This window comes from Macrotis lagotis, chromosome 3, assembly GCF_037893015.1.
Source record: "Macrotis lagotis isolate mMagLag1 chromosome 3, bilby.v1.9.chrom.fasta, whole genome shotgun sequence".
Taxonomy (NCBI): domain Eukaryota; kingdom Metazoa; phylum Chordata; class Mammalia; order Peramelemorphia; family Peramelidae; genus Macrotis; species Macrotis lagotis.
Genome location: NC_133660.1, coordinates 100,750,796 through 100,777,536, shown reverse-complemented (window position 1 = coordinate 100,777,536; position 26,741 = coordinate 100,750,796). Strand labels below are relative to the sequence as shown.

The 26,741-nt window shown below is 37.4% G+C and overlaps 1 protein-coding gene and 1 long non-coding RNA gene across 6 annotated transcripts; one reads left to right on the top strand and one right to left on the bottom strand.

Moving 5' to 3' along the window:
• The first annotated feature begins 3,358 nt into the window (after nt 1-3,358).
• On the top strand, nt 3,359-16,791 carry LOC141517731 (uncharacterized). Of its 4 annotated transcripts, XR_012476972.1 has the most exons (6): nt 3,359-3,931; nt 4,375-4,600; nt 5,243-5,352; nt 6,457-6,553; nt 8,487-8,610; nt 16,275-16,791. It is a non-coding gene; the product is annotated as an uncharacterized LOC141517731 (long non-coding RNA). The 4 variants fall into 4 exon arrangements; XR_012476974.1 differs by lacking the exon at nt 6,457-6,553; XR_012476973.1 differs by lacking the exon at nt 5,243-5,352 and having other exon boundaries at nt 16,275-16,790.
• NAF1 (nuclear assembly factor 1 ribonucleoprotein) lies at nt 7,408-26,717 on the bottom strand. 2 transcript variants are annotated; one of them, XM_074229024.1, is made up of 8 exons: nt 26,077-26,717; nt 23,162-23,306; nt 18,790-18,883; nt 17,162-17,244; nt 16,743-16,900; nt 16,529-16,580; nt 15,168-16,038; nt 7,408-14,852 (listed from the first exon to the last, which is right to left on the bottom strand). In XM_074229024.1, exons 1-8 carry the CDS (start codon nt 26,499-26,501, stop codon nt 14,434-14,436), a joined length of 2,247 nt encoding a protein of 748 aa, XP_074085125.1. In that variant the 5' UTR covers nt 26,502-26,717; the 3' UTR covers nt 7,408-14,433. The 2 variants fall into 2 exon arrangements, with proteins under 2 accessions (XP_074085125.1, XP_074085126.1); XM_074229025.1 differs by lacking the exon at nt 26,077-26,717 and adding an exon at nt 23,754-24,090.
• Nucleotides 26,718-26,741: the final 24 nt, after the last annotated feature.

Here is a 26,741-nt window from a genome sequence, read left to right as displayed (position 1 = left end):
GAAGTAGTTGCTGTGTCCCCACACAAAGTTGGATTGGAAGCATAAAGGGAGCTATCTGCACATTCTCTGGGGAACCCACCAGGAAGAATGTTCTAAGGACTAATCCCTCTGCTTTTCCACACTGAGGCTCTGGTTAGTTTCTGCCTTCCTCAACTAATAAAGTCTTCACAATTTGCCAACATAGCTTTCAACCAGGAAATCAGTCCTCTGGGAGTGAATAATGTCATTACAACAGGAATGATCCTAACCTTATCCTTGCTTTATGATAAGTTAAGAAGTTCTTCAGTCTATCCCCCAATCAAAAACTTCTTTGAGAGTCAACCTTTCATGGCCTAAGTAAATTTATAAATTCTCTCTTGCTCCTTGACACACAAACTTTCCCAACCCCTACCCCCTTCAAGTACAATTTTCCTTTTCTCTGAGACAATAAATGTATAGCACAGATCACAGAATAACAAATTCAGAACTTAAAGGGAATTTAGAAACCATTTCAACTTTATTTTTTACACAAAAGGAAATCAGGGCCCAAGGGTTGGATGACTTATCCGAAACCATGCAAATAATACATTGTAACACTATGGTTCAAATTCAAGGTATTTGATTTAAAAATCAGCAAATTTCAAATTTGGCAAACAAACAGAGGTGGGGACAATAAGTATGGACCAGAATGGGCCAGTTCATTTAAAATTATTCAAGTTGTATATAGAAGTTCAATTTACAATCAAAATGTTAGACTCAGGTAGCTTATCCATTTGCAATGGGAATAGTCTCTTAAAGAATGAACAGTCCCCTAGTTTAAAGACTATTTGTTTTCGGGACAATTGCTATCTTAAGCCTTTCTTTCCCCACCAAGTGCTTTCCTGGTTGGGAGTAAGTTGACTTCCCCAATAGTTCCAGTATCTCTCTTTCTACTCTTGTTAAAATATCTCATCTACCAACATTGATCATCTGAGAGTTTAGGTCCATTATCCTTCCTGATACTTTTTGAGGATGAAATTCTTTGCTCAGATCTCAGGAACAGACTGACATCAGTACTTTCTTTTCTAATGTCAGTGGCTAGAATTTCTTGATCTGTCATGAAATTATCAACTATTTAAAATTATCTATACATTAGTTAACTACCCATTCTTCTGGTAGCATTTTGCATAGAAGTCAACTGGATGTAAAAGATTCAACTCTAGGACTTAGGTCTTGTTGAGCAGCTTTAGCTTTCTAGGCCTTCATTTTCTCTTTGAAACCAATTCAGGCCATCTCTGCTTTCTAAGTTAGGGCTTTCAAACCCTTGTATAATTTTCTACATCTCCATAAACCACTGAACCCTAATTCAAGATTTCTAATATAATACATCCTTAAGTCTATTTGTCCTCTCTCTTGAATTCAGGTACTGCTATATATTACTTGTCCTATTTTTCTCATTTTTTGGTGACTAATTCTTGAACTGACAGTGTTCTCCCCCTTCTCAACTTTTAATTCCCCACTTCCCAGCCTGTTTCTTCTTGTTTTAGACCTGTATTTAGGGTTTATTTATAAAGAAAGGGAGAATATAACAAAAAAAATATAATCACAGGATAGAGTCATAGGAGTGTGAATCTTACAGTTACGGCTTTAGGTGGTACTGTACTAAACTGCCCTGATAGCTACCTGGATCTAATATCTTCTTTTTAAGTTGGAATATCTAACTAGAATGTTAGAGTAGTAAGAAATAGAGATAGACTAGATGGACTGGGAGACTAGGTTATGGTAAGGAGTCACAAAGAATGGGTAATGACAGAAATAACCTGGATCCAACTCTGTAGAAGCATGACACTCTAATATGATTTTAAAAACAGAGACATATAATGGAAATTCCTATATCACAACCTCTAAGGAAGAGAAAGGAAATATAGGATAGTTTCACACCTATGACTCTATCCTGTAGATTCTTTTGTAATGTTATCCCTTTCTTTATAGAAACCCCCTAGAATAAATTTGTATCTATTCTAAATAAAGGTATATAAAAAAGGAAGAAACCAGTTGGGAAGTGTGGAATTAGAAGTTGAGGAGGGAAGAAAACAATGTCATTTCAAGCTTCAGGGTTTCCTCCTTACAACTCCAAGAATTGTGAGGCAATAATTTCTAGAGGTGGTTCCTAGATAACACTCAAGAGTCTTCCCTCCCAGACTGATTTTTTTTGACTTATGCAAAAGCAGCTCTTCATGCCTCTTTACTTCCTCATCTGCCTTAATCATTGAGAAATGGTGAAGGTCTTGCCCTCCCAGCTTAATTTTATTTTTTGGAAGTGGTCATTCTTGGCCTCTTTTCTTCATCTCTCTCTTACCCAATCTTAATCAATGAATAGGTGTTGACCCAGTCAAACTGTGACCTAGGAAAAAACCTAGCTTTAAAAAGTCAAAATCTCCCACTGCATTAAGGTCATCTCCAGTTGTTCTGATCCATATAAGGTTATTGGATCCAAATGGTTCCAGAAGAGAAAGTGAGGCTGGTAACTTCATACAGCACCCCTTCACTTGAATGCAATTCACTTACATGTCATAGCAACACTTCCCTGATGTCATGGTCTTCTTTAAGAATGAAGGAAAATGGGGGGGGGGGGGCTAGGTGGTGCAGTGGATAAAGCACTGGCCCTGGAGTCAGGAGTACCTGGGTTCAAATCTGGTCTCAGACACTTAATAATTACCTAGCTGCACTTAACCCCATTTGCCTTGCAAAAGCCTAAAAAATAAAAAAAGAATGAAGGAAAAACAATAAACAACAGCCTTAAGTTCACCAAGCTATCAACCACTAATTTGAAAATTCTGGAACCCAACCTTCAAGAGAGAACACAAGAGCTATGGATAACAAAGCTTCTTGGGTGGAGGTGAAGGGAGTAGTGGAGCAGGAAAGGATCATATCACTGATTCCAGCAAGAAACCTAAGTTACAACATGGGGAATTGAAATACTTGAACTTTTTCTCTGCTATTACTGAATTGTTGTAACACTGCAGATCCAATGGGAAACAAAAGTGACTCTGAAGCAAATCCAAGATTAATTTCTTTTCTAAAAAAGCTTGAGCCCCCAAGATAGTACCATAAGGCTAGATAGCTACAAAGGACCCTGGGGGGATGCAGTAGAATTCATTGGAATCTTATGAGGCAAGGTTCTTAACAATTCTCTGTAGTAATTCTAAGTACCCACTTATAGGATTCCAAATCCTAGGAGACTATTCACATGAAGTTCTATATGTGTTCTAAGACAGGAAGAAAGGTAGACAGGCAGGCAGGCAGGTAGGTAGGCAGGAAGGCAGGCAGGAAGGAAGGAAGGAAGGAAGGAAGGAAGGAAGGAAGGAAGGAAGGGAGGGAGGGAGGGAGGGAGGAAAGATGGAACAAAGTACAGAAGAAAAAAAGGAAAGGAAGAAGAAAAAGAAAGGAGGATGGAAGGATGGATGGAAGGAAGGAAAGAAGGAAGGTTGGAAGAAAGGATGGAAGGAGGGATGGGAGGCAGGAAGGAAGGCTGGAAGGAAGGAAGGAAAGAAGGAAGGCTGGAAGGAAGGAAGGAAGAAAGGTAGGAAGGAAGGAAGAAAGGAAGGATGCACTGAAGGGAGAAAAGAAGGAAGAAAGGAAGGATGGAAGGAAGGATGGAAGGAAGGAAGGCAGGAAGGAAGGAAGGATGGAAGAAAGGAAATAAGAATGGATGGAAATAAGAATGGAAAGACAGAAGGAAAGAAAGAAGGAAGGAAGGTCAAAAAGAAGGAAGGAAAGAAGAAAGGAAGGATGAAATGTAAGAAGGAAGGAAGGATGGATGAAAAGAAGGAAAGAAGGAAAGAAGGATGTAAGGAAAAAAGGAAGGAAATATTTGGAATATCACCTAACTGCCTCTGGTTCCTAGGAAGATGGGATGTTCCCCTCAATCAATCTTGAGTTCATTTTCTTTCCATCTACAGTGTGTTTATGAGTAAGAATAATTTTATAATGTTCTGAGGAATGTGGGAATTACTAAAGACACAGAATTCTATTGATTATGAGCTGCTTAAAATACTTTGTATCTTCCACCTCTTCTATGGATGGAATAAAGGCCCAATAAGCATTAATATGTTGAATGGTCCTCCCAGACTATTAATGCTTTCTAGGAGTTGCATCTTCAGTAATAGAAGTTAAATAAGATACAGCCAAGGAATATTCTGAGATTTTCCAAGAGACAGACATGGTTTGCTCTTGAGACTGAACTCCAGGTATATATAAGACTAGAGTCTGGAGTACTGATTCATGGGTTATACTTTGAAGGGTCATCATGATCACTATGGTTCATAGGAGGGTTTCTTTATAATCTTAATTTTTAAAAAAATATTGTTATTAATTTCTCTCTTTTAATTTATCCAACCCTCCTCTAACCCTCAGGTATGGAGTAGTCCTTAGCGAGCACCAAGGCATACATAAGCCTAAAGAGACTTTATAATCATGTGTCGGGCAAAAGAATAAATTCAAGGTCCACCCATCTACAGAAGTTCTGGATCTTCAACATAAGATTGTTTCTTTGGAGAGCATCAAAGAACTGTGCATTTTAGACACTGCTGAAGACTCCTTGGAGGGAGGCTTGAGACTGGGGAGGACAATCAGAAAAGAGGTCAACAACTTCATTGTGTGAACTGCTGATCAATGTTGAACAATGATCTAGAGGAAACTTGATTTGATTTTTAGGACCAGCAAATAATTTCTAAGTAGTGGATAGGTGGAGTTAATCTCAATTCTTTTAACTTGATGTAGTTAGGTGGTAAGACTGATTTTTTCAAAGCTTTGCTTTTCCCTATTTAGGGGAACATCCATTTGACCCATTTGAAACTTAGTGGGATTGACTGGACATGTTTTGTTTGACTTTGACTATGTGGGTCAGGAATACTCCTTCATACTAGGTCCACATACAGCTGTATTCTTAATCTAAGCCACAGTACTCTTTGCATTTTTCCTTTTAAGAAGAACACATCAGAACTAAGGACAGAACTCATCTCCCAGGTTAGAGGTTGGGATTTCTCTAACACTGAGAGTTACTCATTTCTGTCTTGGAGAAAAGAGACAGGAATTGTATTTGCTCTCAAGTCAAGAAATGAGTTCCTCTGCTCTGAAGGGAGAGACCAGTGGTGGGACACCTTTTTTCTACCAAGGGTCATTGGATATTTATAACATCATTTGTGGGCTATATTTGGTCATTCAATTAATTCACCATTCCTAAAAAGTTACTAAATTATTGTATTTTGTCTCCTGCCTGCAGTGGCTTTAACAATGCCAGACCAATACAGGCCTGTCTAGACTCAGTCCTGGAGGAACAGAGGAATGATTCTTTCAATTATGTCCTCAAGCAGAAGGGAACCACACTGCAAGGTGGGAGAGAGGCTTCTCTGAGAAAACCTTCAGTTGCCTCATTAGCTTCCATGAATGAGTTATAGGATTTAGTCTTCTAGTGAGAGAAGAGGCCTCCTGGGCAGTATTATGCAGTTGGAAACAAAAGTATAATGCATATGGGACCCCCAAAGTGAGGAGCAGCAAAGAACTAAAGCCAAAGCATATGGGAGCAAAAGTTTTGGACCTTTGTTCTGCTACAATAGTTAATTTCTTGGATACTAAGGCTCAAATAGGAAAGGGAAGTGCAATTTGTCAGGCCAGACACATATTATATGTGTGTGTGTGTGTGTGTGTGTGTATATATATATATATATATATATATATATATATATATATATATATATATATATATATAATTTATATCTGCAGGAAATTGGGATTTACTTGAATATCTGGATATCACGTTTCTAGAGACTCAAGTATATTTCCTCTCCCAGGCAGTCAAAGCCCTTGGAGAAATATCTTGAGACCAGAATCTATTGGGATTCCTCAGATGAAAAAAAGGGGACTCAGTAATGTATTAGTCCCTCTAGAAACCCCATTTCTCTTCTGAGGGAAGACCAATTCACCAGGTGGCATGGAGTCCAGAAAAAATATAGAGTTCTGGAGAAAGTAGACTCACCTAGGAGAGGAGGTTGAATTCTATTGGCTTTATAAGATCAACCTAAGTGGTCTTGTTTTCTGAGAATAAAGTCTATTGTGTATCCAAAATAAATGATTATCTCAGGTGCTTTCATGAGAGCCAGAGACCAGGTTACCCACATCAGTGGAGACCCAACCAAGAGTCAAGTTTCCTATATTCAGATTTCCAAATGTAGTTAACAACTTAGTTGGAGCTACAAGTCAATGAGGTATGATTTTGAAGAATGACTCCAAGATTAGATCTGGTCCTTGAAGATCTAGGGAATGAATTCTAGGATAAAGGATGTATTTTAATAAGTGTTGCGGTGGGCAAAATAAAAGTCATAGATTAGGGACTAAATCTATGACTCGTTTCCATGAAAGAGGGAGTGGGTGTGAGGTCAGTGGGGATGGTAAGATGACAAGTCATCTTCATCTTCATTTCTGCTATTGATCTCCCAGGTCGGGGAGTGTGAGTAATCAATCTACCCCATTGGAAAAGCTGACCACGTTTGAGTTGGCTAATAGCTACAGGATGCTGGGGCAGAATAGCTCCTAGGTAAAAACTGATTGTACCATATTATGGCTGTGTCTAACTCAAAGGACAATACAGTATTTTGTCCAAGTAAACAGAACAAAACAATTTGGGGATCCTTTCATCTAGATGAACTGGATTAAGTTCATAGCTCCAGTTATGAATATCAGGTTATAATGCCAGGTTAATTCTCACTAAGGAAGCTTTTATGAATTTTATTTTTTTTAAAAAAAACCTATGTATATCCCAAACAGTAGTCTCAAATTATCCTTATCTTCCACTATGGGAATGAGAAGGAAAAGTACAAAATAAGCAATGTTCCCACTATACTTCCAAGCTCCCCAATCAGCACTCAACCTAATATACATAATCACTTGCCTATACAAAAATGTCATCTCTTTGCACAACCCCATGTGATCCCCCCACCATGAACCATCTGAAGCTCAGCATGACTTCATTTCTATCATCAAAAACTTTGTGGCAAGCACCTAAAGTATAACATTAACCATGCCCTTTTGCCATGTTTGGGTTGAAGAGAAACCAGAGATGATATAAGGGAAGTATTTGTTTCAAAATTTACAACATTTTCAACTGAAAAATTGTTCTAACACTAAAAGTCATGGGATGTGGCTTGAGAATGGCAATGAGATGCTAAATCTTGCTCTTTGTTCAGAGGACTTTTCATAACTTTTAGTAGCTGAGATCAGCTTTTAATTACTTTTTAAAAATGTGAAATTAATTAAATGTGTCTAAGAAACAGTAGACCAAAAAAAAAAAATTGACAGCTATAAGGACAGCTCTTCATTCAATTGGGGAGGAAACTGATTTGGACAGACAGGAGAGAAAAAACAAAAAGGCATACAAATGACACTACTCCATTTCATTGATTTTGCTTACATTTATTTGAACATTTATTTGAACATTTATTTAACATTTATTTAACATTTAAACATAGATAAACATTTAAGATATCAACATATACATGCATAATATATATGGTTACGGCACTCCACAACAGATTTACGGGGACGATAACTTAGTTGAATAACTAAGCCATTTACGGCACAAATTCACCAGCACCAATCGCGATATAGCCCTTAGCCCCAAATGATTTTAAACTCTAGAGTTTTATAGAGTTTTACCCTATAGTTTACTCTACAGTTTCTTATCCTATAAAGAGAAATAACATCAAATAGAGAAAGATATATTTAACATAGATATTAGTATCAGTTTAAGATTTATAGGGCATCAAGAATACAACTACTGACAATCTAGAAAGTATCTAGTATTTAAGTATCTAATAATCTAAGTATCACATAAAACTACTGGTGCTTAAGAGAACAATAAAGATATAGGTGGAGGGTTTGGGTATTTTTTTTGGCATACTTAACTACAATTACAGTTTTTTTTTGGTCTTTTTTTGGCATTTTTATAGCATGTTGTAGAAACACATCAGTATCACTGGAAGGGACTGTAGACCCTTCTTTTACAGACACACAGTTTACATTTGAGTAACATACTAACACTGTCAATTTCATAGGAGGTGCTAAATAATCTGAGAGTTTTTGCTTCACTCAGTGATCTTCATTCCTTGTTCCTCTATAAGGACCTCCAATTCAATATATTCCAAAGAAAATTCGTAAGACATGATGTTCAGGAAAGTTGACTTGGCACCCATTGATCTCATTTGGTCATGAGAATGGGATATCTGCAGATTGATTTGAAGTCTTTGGGGGGAGAAAGATACTCCATAATTACTAAAAATTGCAAAAATTCTTATATTTCGATGCTCTAATTTGGACTAGCAGTAGATGAGGCAGAGGCCCGAGTTACTATGTCTCATATCAACTGCTGTAGGTTCCAAAAAATAAATGGTTTAAAATATTATTCACCTCAGTTTTTCTTTTAGATTCAAAACAGTAACCATGTTTTCTTTAAATGCCTCTTTCTACTTCAGAGAATCTTCTTGTCAGAAGAGTCCTCAGAAAGTCAACTAGTCCAGCCTTTCCCATTCAATAGGATAAGTGGACTCCATTAAAGAATGAAGTGAACAATCTGCATTCCAGGATCCTAGTTGTATGGTAAGGTTGTTATAAGAAGCAAAACCACCCAAAGGGAGCACTGGAGGAGATACTCAGTGACTTCTCTCTCACAACAATCTCCTGGCAGGAAGTCACCTTCTATGGAAGGCTCCAGAGGCTATGTACAACCCCTCATTACCAATGCACAAGCCTTTACAGTTTTGAGGACATAAACAAGCCAGAATTAACCAATAAATTTCATGGAGGGGTTACTATATACGTAGTACCAATCTAGGTGCTGTGGGGAGGGATACAGAAGTACAATGTCTGGTCCTGGCCCTCAAGAAGTTTAAAATCTAGTTCAGGGGGAAAAAAAAGATACATACATACATAAAAGGTTAAATAATGACTTAGAACAATGAAGAAATCTCTGTAAGGCAGAATACAATTAAGTAACAGATAAATGGTACGAAGAATGAGTTAAAAATTTGTACATCATTGTCCTTTTTAATGGTCAGAGAATGTTTTATAAAGAAAGTGGGTTTGGGCTGGGCCATGATGAAATGTAGATTCTAAGGGAAAAAAACTTACTGTAAAATATTTCCAAGGTAAATAATTTTGATTATACATCTGAACTTTTTATTTGATAAGCTTACAAACCTGGAGGATATTTGCCTAACATTTTGTTATTTGTTATACATCTGTATAATGTCAAATTTAAAAGACAACAGGAGGGGAAGAATGAGGAAAAAAAATGAATAACTGTGTCAATGTGATATCTACTTAAGACTATAATTTATTAGGATTCGGAGCTTTCTTAAGATTAAACACAGATTTAGTTAATTTGTACATTTTCTTTAGGTGTATAACTTAATTTTGCAGATAATGTTTTAATTTTAGAACTTTAAAATATTTTAAATGCTTTTATTCTGGAGATCTTGATCTCTGTGCAATCTTTGGCAATAAAGAAAATACCTATAAAGTGTTTTTCTAATTATCATGTAGAATAATTACATCAGTGGAACATCAAATTGCTTCTTAAATTAAAGCTGCCTTCTTTTATAACCACCAAACTAATGAAATTAAGATGCAACAGATGTATTCAAATTAAATGATCTAGGAAATCAAGTATATTGATAAATATTAAAGAATAATTCTAAAATTGCTACAGTGAGGCATTAGATTCATTGCTATGTATTTAACTGGCAGTGACAATTAGGTGTATATTAAGAATATGGAAAGTTTGTACTAACTAAAAGATATTGAGTTCAAGCATTCGATTGAGCTCTATTCCTCAGCAGCAGACTGATGTTTAATCTGAACTAGAGGCATCTGTGTACTTTCATGCAAAATTTTCATGACAACGTTAAAAAAATCACACAGCCAGTCACTAGAAATCTTATAACCAACTGGATGTAATTCACATTAACTGAACATGGCTGAGTAGCTGCCATCTATGAAAAAAGGACTGTACCCGGGATTGTGGTATTATGCATTTTTCTGATTCAATATATTTACAAACATACAAAACTTGACAGTATTGATCAAATTAATGCCTAGCTATTTCTTTAACTTTCAATATTATTAAAATTCATTTGATTAATATATACTTTACAACATACTTAATATTGTAATGTTGGTATTTACAGCTGGCCAAAAAATGAAAATTAAACTTCAAATAAAAATTACTTAGCTTTGTATGGGTAGCAACATTCATCACAATCTGTATAACTGAACCCAGCAACGTCAAATTATCTCATAGAAGGGACAGAATTTGACAGAGCTGGCAGATATAACTTTACAACAGCGGTAGGATGTAGACTAAAGCACATTCATTCCAGAGGATTATTGAGAACCCTTAAGAGTTTTCTTTCCCCAAACCTGTTAGAGACCATCTGCACCAAGCTATTAACTCTTTAATTGGGGTTCTATGCTAACAAGCAGATTTTTTGCTTTGGGCTTGTTTGTTTGTTTTTCCTCCATTTATATCCAAGTCATCTATGATCCTAAGATCATCTCTCTGTTTGGCATAGTATGTGTCTCCACAAGAAATAAGAAGATGTACTCATGAGAGAGGTTACCACATAAGGAACAAAATAACTTGGTTTTTATTCTTCTGAGTTCAGACAAGTCACACTATATGCAAAAAGAAAATCTGTTCACAGAATAAGCTGATTTTATATTTCCTTTTCCCTCTGGTATGCCCATCTACATCTCTAGTACTTGCTCATCACCCCAAGTATTTTGTACTAATACTATAAAGCAACCAAACCTCAAGTTTCCTGATTCTGCTAATATTTATTTATACTGGTAAACATTTCTAAGGCCATTTTATTTATCTTAGCATTTAGAATCAGAGTCCCTTTTCAGGAATAAGGGACCTGCCTGGTTAGATTACTTTTGATATGTTTTGTTTGTTTGTTTGAACCAGATAAAATATTGTATTTCGAATATAGATATTTTTGATCCAGCATTCACTCAATCTCATAAAGAAACAGTCAAAAGTTGGCAGCTATGGCACTCTACACAAAAACCAAGATGCCCCTAATTCTATAGCATGCAAGAGTATAGTTACTAAAAAGTTTAACTGACCATCCATTTTAATAGGTGTTAAATAAATGGTTACAGGTAATGAAATACATTTAAGTTGTAGTAGTATATTGATATGATTTCAATAATGTAAATGCCTGTTTATTTTGCATTATAGTTATGAAATATTTGGTGAGAAGAGAGTATTGAGGAAATCATTCTAAGTTTCATTTTTTTTGCTGGGTTTTATAGGCCTCACTTTATGTACTGGAAATTAATCATACATGGTAACTTTAAAAAAATTCATCTGGGAGACTGATGAGTTGGTATGCATTTGATTCAAATTAGAATCGGCAATTACTAAAGATTAAATCATATTTGAATAGTTTAGGGATCAAGAGGGACATATAGGAAACCCCCTTGCAATTTAAGGGTTCATGATTGCAAATATTTATGCATGACATGCCATTTAACTGTCTTCCACACTGCAGCGTGAATAGTATTTAATATAGACTTTAGTTAATTAGCCATTGAATAGCACTTTAAGATGTTAATTGTGCTTATATAATCTTTGGACCCTCACAACAAACCTGTGAGGTAAGTACTACAGGTATTAGTATCCCCATCTTAAGGATAAGGAAACTAGAGGCTAAGAGAGATACAAGATGACTTGCCTTGCCTCTCACAATGCTCTGGTGACATTAAGCATTTAGCACGCTGTAGTACCACCTTTAAGGATATACTCTTTCTCATGGCACACTCAAAAAAATAAACAAAAAATTATGGTACAGTGAATACAAAGAATCAAAAGGGGGGGAGGCTTTTATAATCAGTAAACAAGGATATTTACAAATTTCTCAAGGGGAGGAAAGGTGAAGTCTAGAATGTTACTTACGAACTGTCAGATTTTCTGAAAATTTTAAATTTAGTTTTTTTTTAGAGCTTGAGCTCTCATATCAGATTAAAAAAATTCATTTCCCAAGTACATATGGGTTTTTTAAAAATGATTTTTAAATTCTAGATGCCATAAAATACGATAAATTTCATAAGACCTAACCAACTATTTGATTTGCCTCAGGATAATCTCACCTCATCAAGTTTTCTTTTAAAGATGGGACTTGGTAGAACTAAGAATGATCCCTTCTTTAATTAATAGTATATAAATGTATATATCTTACACAGTTTACTTATTTATAGCTTTTTAAGCTCAATTCATGAATTTTCTTAACTTTCACATCTTTCTTATTTATCCCTTTTTACCTGTTCTTTAGGCCAAGACTTTCCATTTAGTTTTGATGCAATGCTATGAGGAATGCCAAGTGAAATGTATATTTGTAAACAAAGATGTACTGTACATCTAAGATAAGAAGGGAAGCAGTTGAATGGGGAAAAAAATCTTGCATCAAATTTCTCTGATAAGGGTTTGGTATCTAAGATATATAAACAATTAACACATATATACATATTTATATATATATTTGTCTTGGAGATTAATGCATGGAAAAATAACATTTACCTGAAAGCACAATTAGGCTACTACTTTGCTGCCTGCAGATAATATCAATGATTACTAACTTACCTGTCTGTATCAACTGTGCATTTACCCTGCAAGGATTCAAATTGCAGTTACATTCAGACAACTTCAGGATAAATTTTACCTATCTATGAACCCATAACTTATGTTTTAAAAGCAAATATTTGCCAAACTTTATTTAATATTTAAGTATTATGGTCTTGTATAGGATCTTCAAGAATTCCTTATGTATTTCCAAATCTGATTTTAAGACAAGATTATTCAAATTTAGAACACTGGAACCATTTGGCTTGTATTTTGATTTCAGATCCTGTGATGAAAGAAAAAAAGACTACCATAGATAAGACTAAGCCAAAATTAGCAGAATTGAAATCCAGAATAATTCTAATCTTTATGGTATCTATTTTTTCCAGTGAATAGATGACCTAGACACATTGTGAATGTATGGCAGGTCTTGAGTATTTTTTCCAAGATAAATTTGGTAGATGAAGATCACCTGTATTATTCTCATTACTTTCAATTGGAGGTTCAGGGGAGATTAAAAACTAAAGTCATTTTTGGCAAAAGCACATTTTTGGTAGAATTTAGCACTAGAACTCAAGAAAACACAAGTCACAGTCTCTCTGGATTACAGAAAGTCTAGATAGGTAATTCAAGAGGTTTCTTTAGGATCTCAGATCCAGAATTGATCAGAGACTACCTAGTCCAATCTCATTTCACAAATAAGATCCTGAGAAGTTAATTGACTTGTCCAAAGTCACATATGTAGTACTATTTGAATTGTTTCTCATCAGTTAGAATATTCTGTTTGCTAATTTGTTTGCATAGATACTGTACTACCTGTGTGACCTTGGGCAAGACATTTAACCCTCCCGAACCACAGTTTTTACATTGGTAAAGTGAGAGCACTGACCTAGACAGCTTCTGAGGGCCCTCAGAGCTCTTGAGGGGCCTTATCAATTACCCCTCAAGTCTGACTGGCATTTTCAGTCTGAGAAACCTGAATTCCAAAGAGTTTTTTACTAATGTTAAAGCCTCTTACTTTCCATCTCACAAATGCTGCAAAGTAATCTTTATCATTGGATGCTTAATGAATGAAAAGACAGCTAAATAAATGTTATAATGATTTTCACTAGGGAATGGATATTACACAGTTTCAAGATTTTTAAATTGATCAACTTTGTGAAGGTGGAAAAGAATCTACTTATACAACTTCACACTAATCTTTAATTGCCAAAGAATGCAAATTTTTTCTTCTGTTACCTCCATTTGCTAAGTTTGTAAAATCAATGCAGTTCAAGAGTTTTGAAAATTATGATGCTTCTACAAAAGTCATGTCCAAACAAATACATTTAGTTTAAAAAAAAACTTTATTATTTTTCCCCACATATCCTCAATGGAATTTCAAAATCTTATCTTGTTCGATTTAATACAAATACTCTAAGTCAATCAACAGTTCAACAATCTTTAATCCCTAATGCAAGATGGTATATTTCTGCTATTTAGATCTATGGGGGGGGGGAGGAGAAGACAATTCTTTTATATAAAGTGTTAAATATTTAATTTGGAGGGTTAGATAAAGAGGGTTTTGGGTTTTTTTTTTTAGCTCTCAATCTGAGACCTCATTTTTTATATTAGGAGAGTATATCACTATTTCACTAAAGTTCACAAATATTTACCACTTGAACACTTGAATAATGAATTATTTTACAGTAAGTGTTTTCATTTTTATCAAGTTCGCTTTCTTAAGTAACTAGACTGAGGAATCACGTTTTTTAAGGAGCTCTGTTTCTGAGGTGAGCTCATGAAACATGATCTGTCTAGTAGTAGGGGGGTCTGTACTGAGAGCAGTGCCCCCCACCCCGAGCATGATGACCCTGGAAGTGCTGGTAGTGTGCATTGTGCACATGCTGAGCCAGCCCAGACCAAGCCACATGCTGGGATGGGTGAGCCTGGTAATGCTGCATATCAAAGTACTGAGGAGCCAGCTGATAGGAATGCTGCACCAGAGAATTGTCCTGCCTGTGCTGAGGAGCAAACAGGGAGGGAGGGGCATCCTGAGCCAACCTGTGCTCCGCGTTGTAAAACTGCCCAGCAGCCTGGGACCTGGAGTGGCTGGACTTGTGGTGTCTGCCCCGAGAGAATTCTCGCTGGTACTCGCGCTTGTTGTAGCAGCTCCTTCCGGCCTCACGAGGCTGGGGGCACCAGTGAGCAGCAGGGACTTCTCCTCCATAAGCACCTAATGAAGAGATAAACAACCTTATACCCAAAAAGCAGAAACAACACAACATTCTAATACAACTAAGGCAGAGATATATTATGGCATATCTTTTTTCCCCAGTAGTTGGTTTTTGCATTTAGCCAAAACTCTTCCCTGGGATTTTTCTCATCATTTCCCCATACTATAAAGTACCTAGAGAGTAGAAAGTCTATGGGTTTAAAGCATTTAAATGAAAAAGAATTCAAGATATCTATGAGCTTTTGATATTTTTTAATTGCCATAAAATTTTTGAAGAGGTAGTCTAAGCAATTACCAAGATATATTTTTACACACCAAGATTCTGATAGTCAGGGCGGTATTCCTGACGGAACTCAGCAACAGGTCTGAACTCCTGGTGGTACTCAGCAGCGGCGGCGGCGGCAGCAGCAGCCCGGTACTCCTGGTGGTACTCCTGGTGGTACTCCTGTCGGAACTCCTGATACTCCTGTGCAAACTCCTGCTGCCCATATTCTGCCTGCCCAAATTCTAGTTGTCCGTATTCCTGACCACCAAACTCCTGACCAAACTCCTGACCAAATTCCTGGCCAAACTCCTGGCCAAACTCCTGGCCAAACTCCTGACAGTATTCCTGTTGGAAGTCCTGCTGAAGAAGCTGCCTGTGATCATGCTGGATCACCTGCCTGCGTTCCTGCCTGCGATCATGGCGGTGCCTGTGATCATGCCTGTTAGACTTCCTCTGATCCTGGCGACCACCTTTTCTGTGAGCACCCTGTCTGTTTTCCTGCTGGGCAGTGGATTTTTCCCGGGCACCCAATCTATGGTCCTGACGGGAAGCCTGCCTATTGTCCTGACGAGAAGCCTGCCTATTGTCCTGATTCTCCTCCTGCTTGTCCTCCTGCTGTTCCTCCTGCTTCTCCTGCTGCTGCTGCTGCTGCTCCTGCTCCTCCTGCTTCTCCTCCTGCTGCTGCTCCTGCTGCTGCTCCTCCTGCTCCTCCCGCTGTTCCTCCTCCTGCCTATCATCCTGCCTATTCTCCTGGCTGTTCTCCTCGAGGGCAAGCTGTCTGAAACCCTTGCGGCCATCTCTGCTGTAACTAGATCTGCTTTTTGACCTAAACTCTGCTCTCTGCTTCTTCCGATTCCGTCCGTAGTACTTCTTCTTGCTCTTAGCTGCCTTTTCTTTTTCATCATCACTGAAATCAACAGCCTAGAGAGGGAAAAAGTACATTACCACTACTACATATCTTCCAGTGATGTTGGAACTACATTTTTTAAAAACATGCATTATTTTAATTAAATGAACAAAATGCATGTCACCAAGTCTCAACAATGTTAATTTTTGGTCTCAGTGATAAGAACTATTTGTTGACAATATTTCGTAATGTTTGTTGATAAACTGGCAAGATAAGTTTCTAATCATTTATAAATATCTATATTTCACAGGCAGAAAGATGGCCTTAAAGCCAGAAACATCTGGCTCCTCTTCCTGCCTCAACACATACCGGCTTATGTTACTCTGACCAAGATAGTTGGCACCTTTGAGCATTTTAAAGCAACCCTAATCAGGTCATGAAGTTGCAAAGAAAAGTGCTGATGCTCATCAATAGTGGGCAGTTTCTTCATCCAGCAGTTCTTAATCCTAAAGAAATCACTGGCCTATTCCCTAAAAGTGTGACAAATCAGGAAAAAGAACTTACTTCAGGCGGTGGTTCTAGGTCATTCTTCCAAGAAGCATCAGAACCCCGATCCCTAGAAATGCCAAAATTAAAGCAATGTATCTTTTAAAACAATATATCATCAAGGGAGAAAGAAAATGTTAATAAAACACTGTAAACAATACAAAAATACAATAAAGTACTAAAACTATGAAATTTAGGTATGACAATGAAATTTATGCTAAGAAATACTAACCTAATCCTGTCTGTAAAGATATAGCGAGTGAAGTGCTGGATTGAGGGGGCAAAATACATGATGTCCCGGATTTTGATATCCTTTCTCTTGATGTGTTCCAAACAACTGAACCGTAGGACATAGAAGGGATGTGCAACGGGTCCAAAGATTTCAAAGATCTGAGGATGGGGATTGGGAGAGAGGTAAATATCAGAATTTGAAAACAAACATAAGGATCACTTAGCTTCAAACCCGATTTGACAATATTTCTAGAGCATGGATTTAAAGGCAATTTTGTAGACTTTAACATGATTCAAATTAAGTGCTCATTTGAAGAATATAATGTCTTTTCTTAATCATAGAAGGAAAGGGGAAAAAAATCTATTGATATGACACATTGTCAAGTACATTGGTAATTTTTTTTTTTAATTTATACAAACCTTTCCAGCAGCATGTCGGTTGCTCTTAAAGATCATGCTATCTTCACAAACTGGCGGTAGGTCAGTCACAGACTCAATGATCACTGAAAAAAAAAAGGAAGACAGAATAAGTAATTTTTCACATTAGAAGAGGCTTTTGTCAAAGGGAGTTCAGATGCCAATGCTAATGTAATGTTAAAACTGATCATTTCAATGCAATTCCAATAAGAATTGAAGGCATGATCTGACACCTTAAACCTATCATCAGATGGGGAAGTTAAGGTCTTAGCCAAAAAGAGGTCTTGATGTTCATAAGGCATGAACAACCCTACAAATCAAAAGTTTTAAAAGTATGAATTCAACCATATTTTATATATATATATATATATATATATATATATATATATATATATATATATCACCAAATTTTAGCTTTGGGTACATACATAGGCAAACAATTGATAAAGACAGTTTAGAATATCATAAAAATCTCCATTCTTAGAGATTCGCCCCATTTTTAAGACTTTTTTCTCACCCCACCCCTTCCCAAAGCATCCTGCCCTCAGGCATTATTTGATGATACGTGAAAAGCTTTTTATAGGACTCAGAACACCTTCTGCTGCACAGGTGGTATAGCAGATATGGATTGAACAATTAATATGGTCTTTTTTAATCACAGCCACGGTTTTGAACTTCCCAGATTCTATTGATTATATTGTACTTTTTTCCTCAAAAAATAAAATTATTAATCAAGACTCATTGGAATCTCTCATTTATTTAATTCATCCTGATGCTAATTCTAATAAATCTAATAAAATCTTGACAAGAAAATGTAAAGAACAAATATTATTACACACATATAAGTCAATCTGTTTGAAAAGTGAAATTAATTTTATTAGATGAAATATGTGTACCCAATGTATTCAATGTACCCAATTTATTCACAGTCAATAAGATCAGTGAATTAACATATTTAGGGCTGGGTCTCACAGAGTCAGGAATAAAACTGAGAGTTAGGGAAGAAGCATTTTGCCTTATATGACAAATGAATTATTTTGTATCTTAATTTGGAGGACTCTGGAGCATTTATCAATACTAACTATGAAATGTAAGCCTACTTGAAGCCCAGGATTGGTTTGAGTCTGTGACTTAATTTTGCAAATATTGTCTTCTCTCTAATGACATGGAACAATAAAGGGGAGATCTCAAATTCTTGAGATCTAACTTCTATTCTTAACCTTGACTTGCTATGTAATTTTGTGTAAGTTTCTCTTTGTGATTCAATCAATGCAACTATTTCCTTCTTACCTACCTCACAAGTAACTGTAATGACAAATTATTTCATTATGCATTTTTCTTCATTACATTTTAAGGTAAATGGCTTATTAATTTCTTATATATTTAAAAAAATTTTAAATTGTACAATTTTATGCCAAGTACTGACAAAACCAAGAGAATCCAAGAATTTCATAATGATTCCCTAAAGAGCAGTACAAAAATCACATAACTTAAAAGATGAAGAAAATCCTTTTTTTACCTTTTCCTTAATTGAACGCAAGATAAAATAACAAAAAAATATAGATCACTGAGAAAATGTGTCACACATTTAAGGATAACAGTGAATGTCACTAACAAAACATTTTACGTACCTAGCTTTTCAATAATACCTGAAACCCTCCCAAAGGGCTGTAGTTCAATACTTTCAGGCAGAATGAGAGTCATTTCATCTGCTGGAGCAGGTACCTACAAATGAAAATGTTTATTTAGCTACTAAAGACAATAAGGAAACCTACTACTCACATTTAAAACAGCACTTTTTTTTGTTATAACAGCACTTTAATCTTTACAAGACACACTGCATACATGATCTCATATGATCCTTATAATAACCCTAATAGAGTAAATAATTCAAGTCATGCCATCCTCTTTTTACAGCCATTTTCCTGATGTCATGAATACCTTTCCTACGATGGATACATTTGTATCCATATGACCCCAGAGAATGCATGGGACTATGGATCAAACTACTTGTTCCCATATATCCTACACACAAAAAAAGAAAGAAAGAAAGAAAGAAAGAAAGAAAGAAAGAAAGAAAGAAAGAAAGAAAGAAAGAAAGAAAGAAAGAAAGAAAGAAAGAAAGAAAGAGAGAGAGAGAGAGAGAGAATGAATGAATTTGGTTTGGTCCTTCTATTTCAACTTTAACCACACAATTAATCTTAATTTATCAACAACTCTAGAGAGAACACTTTAATAAGCTCCCTTGGAAAATCCCTTGATTGTCTAGACATCATCACCAAAAAGCATTAATTAATTAAATGTTTAATTGTGCATGACACTGTTAGGCATTGTGCCAACAGCGCCAGACTACACCATTAAATTTTCCTCTTAAAAGACAATGTTTATTATTTGAAATCTCATTACCTCCCTCTCAGTGTTCTCTTCCTATTTTTTCCAAAATTGTTGCTACTGGTCAAAGACCATGAGAATGGATATGGGAATTCGCACACAGAAGTCCAAAATAAATAAAAATCTCACCCCCCCAAAAAAAATTTGTGCAACAATAATTCAAAGGACAAAGTAAAATTTCCGGCAACTCCCTAATTTATACAATGTTCCTGAAAAATGATTTTTCTCAAATTGAATCAAATTTTAAATGCACAAAAGGAGCTCCTTACTTACTGAAGTGAATTATGGAAATTATTGCTTTTGGTCTACAGAGAATTATTTTCTAAATTATCTATTATGAAGAGTATTTCACTGAGCAAGGGTATATTTGTATTTTAAGTGGGATACAACTAGAATACTTTTTCCCCCCATGTCTTTCTCCATTTACTAAAATACCATATAATGGACTAGCTAACTCTGAGTAGCAGGTACAGAAATTTTAATTATCCAACTGTTCATTTCATTTGTAAGGAATAGGTATACAGTATACGGCTCCATTAAGGAAGTCAAATGTATTTTTACTCAAACACATTTCATAATTGATTCTCAGTCTTTGAGACTTGTGAAGGATATATAATTTCTATGAGTTAGTTATTTCATATTTAAAAATGTGCTTGCACAAGAATAATTATAGTCTGCAATAAACTAGGAAAAATGAGATTTTCTTCTCATTTCAGTTGGGAAAAACTTCCAATTAAAGTAGCACATCTTTGGTAGCTATAGTTGACTGATATTCTAACAGTCAGTAAAAGTCAGTCAACTACAATCTTAATTTAAAAGTTTTATTTTGTTTCAGCTGCTAGGTTTTGTGGTCATCTGTTCATTTAAATGCTATTCTTCTTAGGTCAATTTTAATTTACCAGAGTCAATTAACTCAAATCTAACCCCATTTTAAAACACACAAAAGTCATAACATTAAGCAAGTTAGTTATCTTGCATCACATGTTCTATCAATTAACCATTTTCCTTTGAGGAATGGAATTCATTTCTTTCTCTGCTAGAGAACAAGATGTTCATGAAAGCTTCTGGTTAGAGATAAAATCTCACACTATATTAAGCAATGTGACATTGAAAAATAACCAGAAGACAGCAAGAATACAAGATATTTGGTCAATCACAAATGAACCACACCCTAAAAATGATACCTATCAATACCTAAATCTATATTTTTTTATAATTTACCAAAAATATTTTCATAAATTCTAATGAAATTCACATTTTTATTGTGTTTTAAAGTTTACAAAGAGCTTTTCTCATAATAAAGGTGAGACACAGGTATTAAAATCTTTTCAGATGCAAGAAGCCCAAGGCTCAGAAAAACTAAGTGATGTATCCAAGGTCACACAGCTAATAAATGCCAGAGGGTCAAGTCCAGAGGTCTTTTCACCACCAAATATGCTATTTCCCATATTTAATCTTACAAACTTGTTAAGTAGGTGGGACAAGTATTACTATTCACATTTTAAAGCTCAGAATAATAATGCTGACAAAAATCTAATTCTTCACAGGACAAGTAGAAGATATACTTTTTCCTTCATAAAAATAAAAATGCTTTTTTTATATATAGAAAATATTGTTGACCAATCATATTGGTTGTTTTCTTAGCCAGAATCAAACTGTTTTTAGTAAGAAAAGTCACACTGCTTAAATCCCATCTTGTAACAGCTAATGATACCAAGGGACTTGTCATTGCGGTTTGTGACATCAAACTCAAGTTCTAAGGGGATGTTTACTAAATATATATTTGTTGCATTAAGAGAGTTATGATAAATTGGACTGTAAAGAGTTTGGGATCAAAGGTGCAGGGGGATAAAAGTCATCTGAATTTTAATTAGTAGATTCTATGGAGACATTTGAAATTTTTAAGTAGGGGTGTGGTACTATTTATGAAAAGTCAAAACCCCTCTGTTTCGAATATCACTTCTAAAGATGGTCAAAATTTTGTTTACTTTGGGGGAAACAAAAATAGGTTTTATAAAAAGATCTCTAAGTACAGCTTCTTGTTTTGCTTGTTTGTTTCCTTCTTTTTCTGTGAACTCCCATTCCCTCATTTGTAAAATGGGGAAATTTTAAGTACTGAATAGAACTTCTAGAGTTGTGGTGAGGAAAGCACTTTGCAAGTTAGAAGAACGTGCCATCGTTATTCTTTCAATACGCCTGCCATGCCCAAAGATGCATCCTTCATAAACTGAGCAAATAATCCACAAGAGCAACCTTTGAAGTATCACCTTCCTACCCTACCACACCCTGAACTTGCCCCCAACTCCCCCCTCAAACAAGGCGCAAAACAGCATAATCTCCCAAACTAAAAAAAAAAAACAACAAAAAAAACCCAACAACAAGGACTTATCATAATCCATCACCACATAATTCAAGTAAACTCTCCATTAAGGAGTCAGGTAGCCTAATGGTTAGAGTTTGTCACAGTTTCAATGGCAATGTGCCCTGTGCAAAGGAATTACTACCACCTTTCACATAGCCCTGGTTCTCCAAGGCAAGTAACAATTGGAAATAGATGAAATTAAGTCAGACCTACTTACATACCTGCCTAAATAAATATTCCTCTTGTGAAATACCTTCCCCCCCCTCAAATCAGATATTTATGACATATGTGTTCTCGACATTTTTAAAAACATGTTGAAGGAAAAAATGGCAATCACATAAAAAATGCAAATGTTCTAGGTCAGAAGCCAGGCGAAACAACTTTTAAGGAATTTATAGTAAAAGTTATCCTGCTAGAAAAATTCTGACTAGAAGAGTCACAAATGACAAACATTGTTGTTTTCTCTCTTTCCCATCTGCTAGTTTAATAGCAGAGAAGGCAAACTGAGATTTTTAAGGTGCAAAGTGATTAATGACTTTTTTTTTAGGACTATCAGCAAGGTCTTAGAGCTTTAATACAAAAACTCCCGAAGTGAAAAGATCACTGAAAGGTCTCTATTACTCCCTTTAAAAAGGTATGTTTGTATATGAAAGTGTAATTGCAACAGAGGCAGATGTGAAATAAACAGCCTTATTGGTATTAGTTTTTAATACTCCCAAAACAAAGAAGTAACAGCCAGGACCATGCTCTCACAATTAGGTTGAGCCCTGGTCATCTCGAGATATACTCCAAGTCTCTTAAAAGACACCAGTGGAGTAAAGAATGACAAATACTAACATCTAATGATTTCCCACTTTTGTTTCTTGAATTAACTAAAACAACGACTTTCCATTGTGTTTGAGCCCAATTCCCTGACCTATGGCTCAGAAGGCATGATGGGTTGCATATAAAGTTGTAAATCTGCACGGAAGTGTCAGAAACAGCTAAGAGGTAGGAAAAGGGTTAATTTTCCTATGTCTCAGCATTGGAAAATTTAAAATAAGTAGCACAGAGCATGTGAAAAGGAACTTTAGCTACTCCCAATCCAAATCAAGCTTTAATTTCAAATTAGGAAAACTAAGGTGAAGGTAGGGAATAGCAACACCTTTAAAGGGTTTATTTTTGAGCCTTTTGAGGTAGAAAGGTGGGAAATGGGCTCAATGTGTTTGGGAAATTATGTTAAGAGAAAAAAAAGAGATTCAGGTTCTTACATCACTGGAAGGTATATCTTTCTTTCTGAAGCAGAAGATGCTCCTCTGTTTCGGTGCCCGTGCCTGATCATCTTCCTCATCATCATCCTGGCTCCGAAATTCTCGGATTGTACAGGAGATGGTTGAGGTTTCAGAATCCGAGTCACTGCAGGAAAAAAAAAAAAAAGAGTCAAATTTAGTATATTCTTCTAATAACATCAAAATCAGGACATTCTTTGCCTAAGTCCAAAATGGAAAATTTGTTTTACTACTTCAAAAGACCTGTTTTTACATCTATTTCCTTCCCCCCCTCCCCAAAATGCAATTCTGGTGTCTATTCTAACAAATAGTCTGGTATTGTCAATCAAGAAAAAACAAAAATCTCCTGCCAGGCTGGTCTTTGAAGCCTTTTCCCAATTTTCTGGGCATTTCTCAATTAACACCTACCTTCCATCTCCTCTTGCAACTTTTCAATTCTCATTTCAACAATGTTAACTTCAACTAAATCTAGCAAAAAACAGAAGCATGACAGTATTTTTCCCCCCTCACAAATAGAGTCTCTTTTCTGATACATATTTTCCCCTAACAGAGTTTAAGACTCCCTAAAACTTACCTGCCAGCTTCTCGGATTCGAATCCTTAAGTAGGCATATGCACACCCCATGCCAATAAAAACAAAGGCTGCCGAAATTTCGTAGACCTTGTAGGGCACCATCTGCAGCATTTCGCCAGGCTTAAAAGCTCAAGACTAACTTAGTGAAATCTCACTTTTTTCCTAGTACCATCACATCGGCTAAGTTTCTGAGCAGTAGTTTTGAATTTGCTAAGATCGAATTCAGAGCTAGGAGGAGTGTTAGAATTCATCTAGCCCAAGAGTCAAGGAGGGGAAGGGAAGGAAAGTTTCCTTCTCTTCCCCAAGAAGGAGTGGAGTATACTGCAGTACTGCACTGGCAATATATACCATCTCTGGCCCAGCCCCCTCAGTACGCCCAGCCCCCTCCCTCATCCTGCCCAACCTCCTCCTCGCACCCAGTCCGCTAGTCAATCAGGGTAAAGTGCCAATCCTGGACCACGCCCCCTAACCTACACAAAAAATCTATCTTCTCTGCAGAGGGAAAAGCTCTGCACTTGGGAATAATAAAAAGAAAAAAAAGAAAAAACTAAAAACCTGGGGTTCCGATCCCCTTCACAATACTTTCTATCAGTTAAAACTATGTCAGTCATTTAGCTTCTAAGAGATAAAATTTCTTCATCAAATGAGGAGACTGGAATCTGCAGGAATTATTAATATAATTACTATAACAACAATTCTCTGCTGTAAGAACAAAATGAGCAAACAGATGCAAAGCATTTTGAAAAAATAACTAAGTACTAAATATGAATACTGTCAGCTATTAAACCTATCTATCCCCTTCTGCTAAAGACACTAAATCAGTGAAACTATGCAGAAAAAAAATACATTAACTTTCACAACCCAGTATAAACCTCAAAGTAAAATTCAACTAATTTAGCCAAGAAGCAATGCTCTAACTACTCAAGCACCTAAGCTTTTCAATAGGGCTAGGCGTAATGGAAGGGCTCTGAAATAAGCGTAAAGAATAAAAGTATCAATATCTTGGGTCTAGACTAGATTCCTCTCTCTCTCTCCTTTTCAATCTGCTCAAAGTATCTGCTACCATATAAATGTACAGCTCTGACTGAAGCTTAACCAATAACTAAGGGGAAAAGGGGAGGAGTTAACGATTAAGGATCAAAGAGCACTTTTTTTGGTGGAGGTAGAATCCGTTAGAAGGGTGAAAAATGACTAATTATCTTCCACTTTAGAGGAGTAAAATAGTCCCTCATATTAGACATAAGGAAAAAACCCTACTTTTTTTGGAGGAAGGGGGAACGGTTGTCACAGAAGGGAAAAGATTTAAGTTTGAGAGAGGAATGGTAGGACTAATCACTCCGATAAGGATCTATACCCCCCCCCTTTTAAGCTAATTGGAATTTAAGCATGAGGGTCAAAAATTATTCCTTAAATACACAAAATCAGAGTATGTGGGTGAAGGAAAAGACTGATAACCCTATTAAGGGTTGCAAACCCCTCTTTGAAGTGGGGGATTTCAAGAGTCAAGACTTTGGGGACAAAGGAACATTCTAGTAACCCCAATAAAACATTGCAAAGCATTTTGGGGGAGGGTTAGAAGTCTGGAAAAAGAATTGTAACTAAGAAGAATGTATATTCATTAAGATTTTAAAAAAAAGTTTCTGGGAAGAGGAATTTTGTCCGAGTCAAATATTTCTGCTAAGTACATCATGACTTGGGAAAGAATAATTATCCCAACTTAGGGTTGCAAAGCATTTTTGGAGGATGAGAGACAAAATAGCCAAATCTCCCCAACTTGGGAGGAAGAGCCAACGGGTTATTCTGATCAAGGATCAGAATTTTAGGCATTAAAAATAAAAAAAAAAGCCACGTTGTAATTGAGAGGGTAAAAGGGAAGCTTCATCAGCCCAACTCACGAATATGATAATACTTTTTCGTTTGGTGGGGTGTCAAGTGGAAGCGCTGCAGGAGGGCAAAAAAAAAACTAAATAGTTGTGTCCGGAAAACAAGAGTCAGCCCGAGCCCCCGTTAAAAATCGAAAAGCGCTTCTGCCGCGGGGGCCACCACGACGGCCGGCGCAGGGGGCTGGGCACTGCCCATGGGGGCAGGTGCCACCAGGCGCAGCAGGACCAAAAGCATTTTTTTTTGAGAGAGAGGAAAAAGCGCACGGTGGTGGCGGGAGGAAGAGGATGGAATGACCTCAAAGGAGGTCTTGGCAGCGGCTTGCCCGAGCCGGGGCCGGGGCAAGCCGAGGCCAAAAAGGCAAAGTTGTGCCCGGAGAAGCGCGGACCCCTCGGGCGCTCTTTCCCCGCCAAGTGGTCGGCGGGCCCCGGGGCTCCCCGTACCTGGCAGAGTCCCAGTTGTGCAGGGGCTTGGCGCGGCTGGGCCCGGGCATGCAGTCGTCGTCCTCGTCGTAGTCCATGGGCTCCTCCTTGCCCACTTGGAGGGGCTGCTCCCAGACCACCAGGGGCAGGCCGCCGTCGCCGCCGTCCTCCTCCTCCTCCTCCTCCTCCTCTTCGTCCTCCTCCTCCTCGCTGTCATCTTCGTCCTCGTCCGCCGGCTTGCGGCTCGGCCCCGCTACCTTGGGGTCCCTGATGAGGGAGGACGGGCCCTCGCCGGGGTCGGGGTCAGGGTCGGGGTCACGGTCGGCGGGGCGCGCCTCCCCGGGCTCCACTTTGATGGCCTTGCCGGGCGCCTCGGGGTCCGGCCCCTCCTGGCCCCCCGCCCCGCCCGGGTCCTTCCCCCCGACCCCCTCCTCCTGGCCCTCCATCCCGCGCCCGACTTGGGCCACTTTGCCGACTTTGCGGGCGACTTTGCCTCACTTTCCCGCGGCCCGCCCAACTCGCGGGCCGGCTCTCCGCGCGGCCCCCGCCTCGGACCCCCGCGCCTGCCCCGGGCGCGCACGTCCCGGGCCGGCCCGGGGGGCGCTGGGTCGGAGCGCTCACTTGTTCCCGGGGAACAGCCACGCGGGCGGGAGCGCGGCCCGGAGGGCGCCTGCAGGCCCGCCAGC

Bases quoted from the DNA above. Each gene is read 5' to 3' on its own strand.
- NAF1 (XM_074229024.1), bottom strand. From the start codon at position 26,501: ATGGAGGGCCAGGAGGAGGGGGTCGGGGGGAAGGACCCGGGCGGGGCG. The intron at 16,901-17,161 runs GTTTGTATAAAT...CCCCATCCTCAG, and splicing joins ACCGACATGCTGCTGGAAAG to ATCTTTGAAATCTTTGGACC. The intron at 16,581-16,742 runs GTTAGTATTTCT...TGGCATTTCTAG, and splicing joins ATCTTTACAGACAGGATTAG to GGATCGGGGTTCTGATGCTT.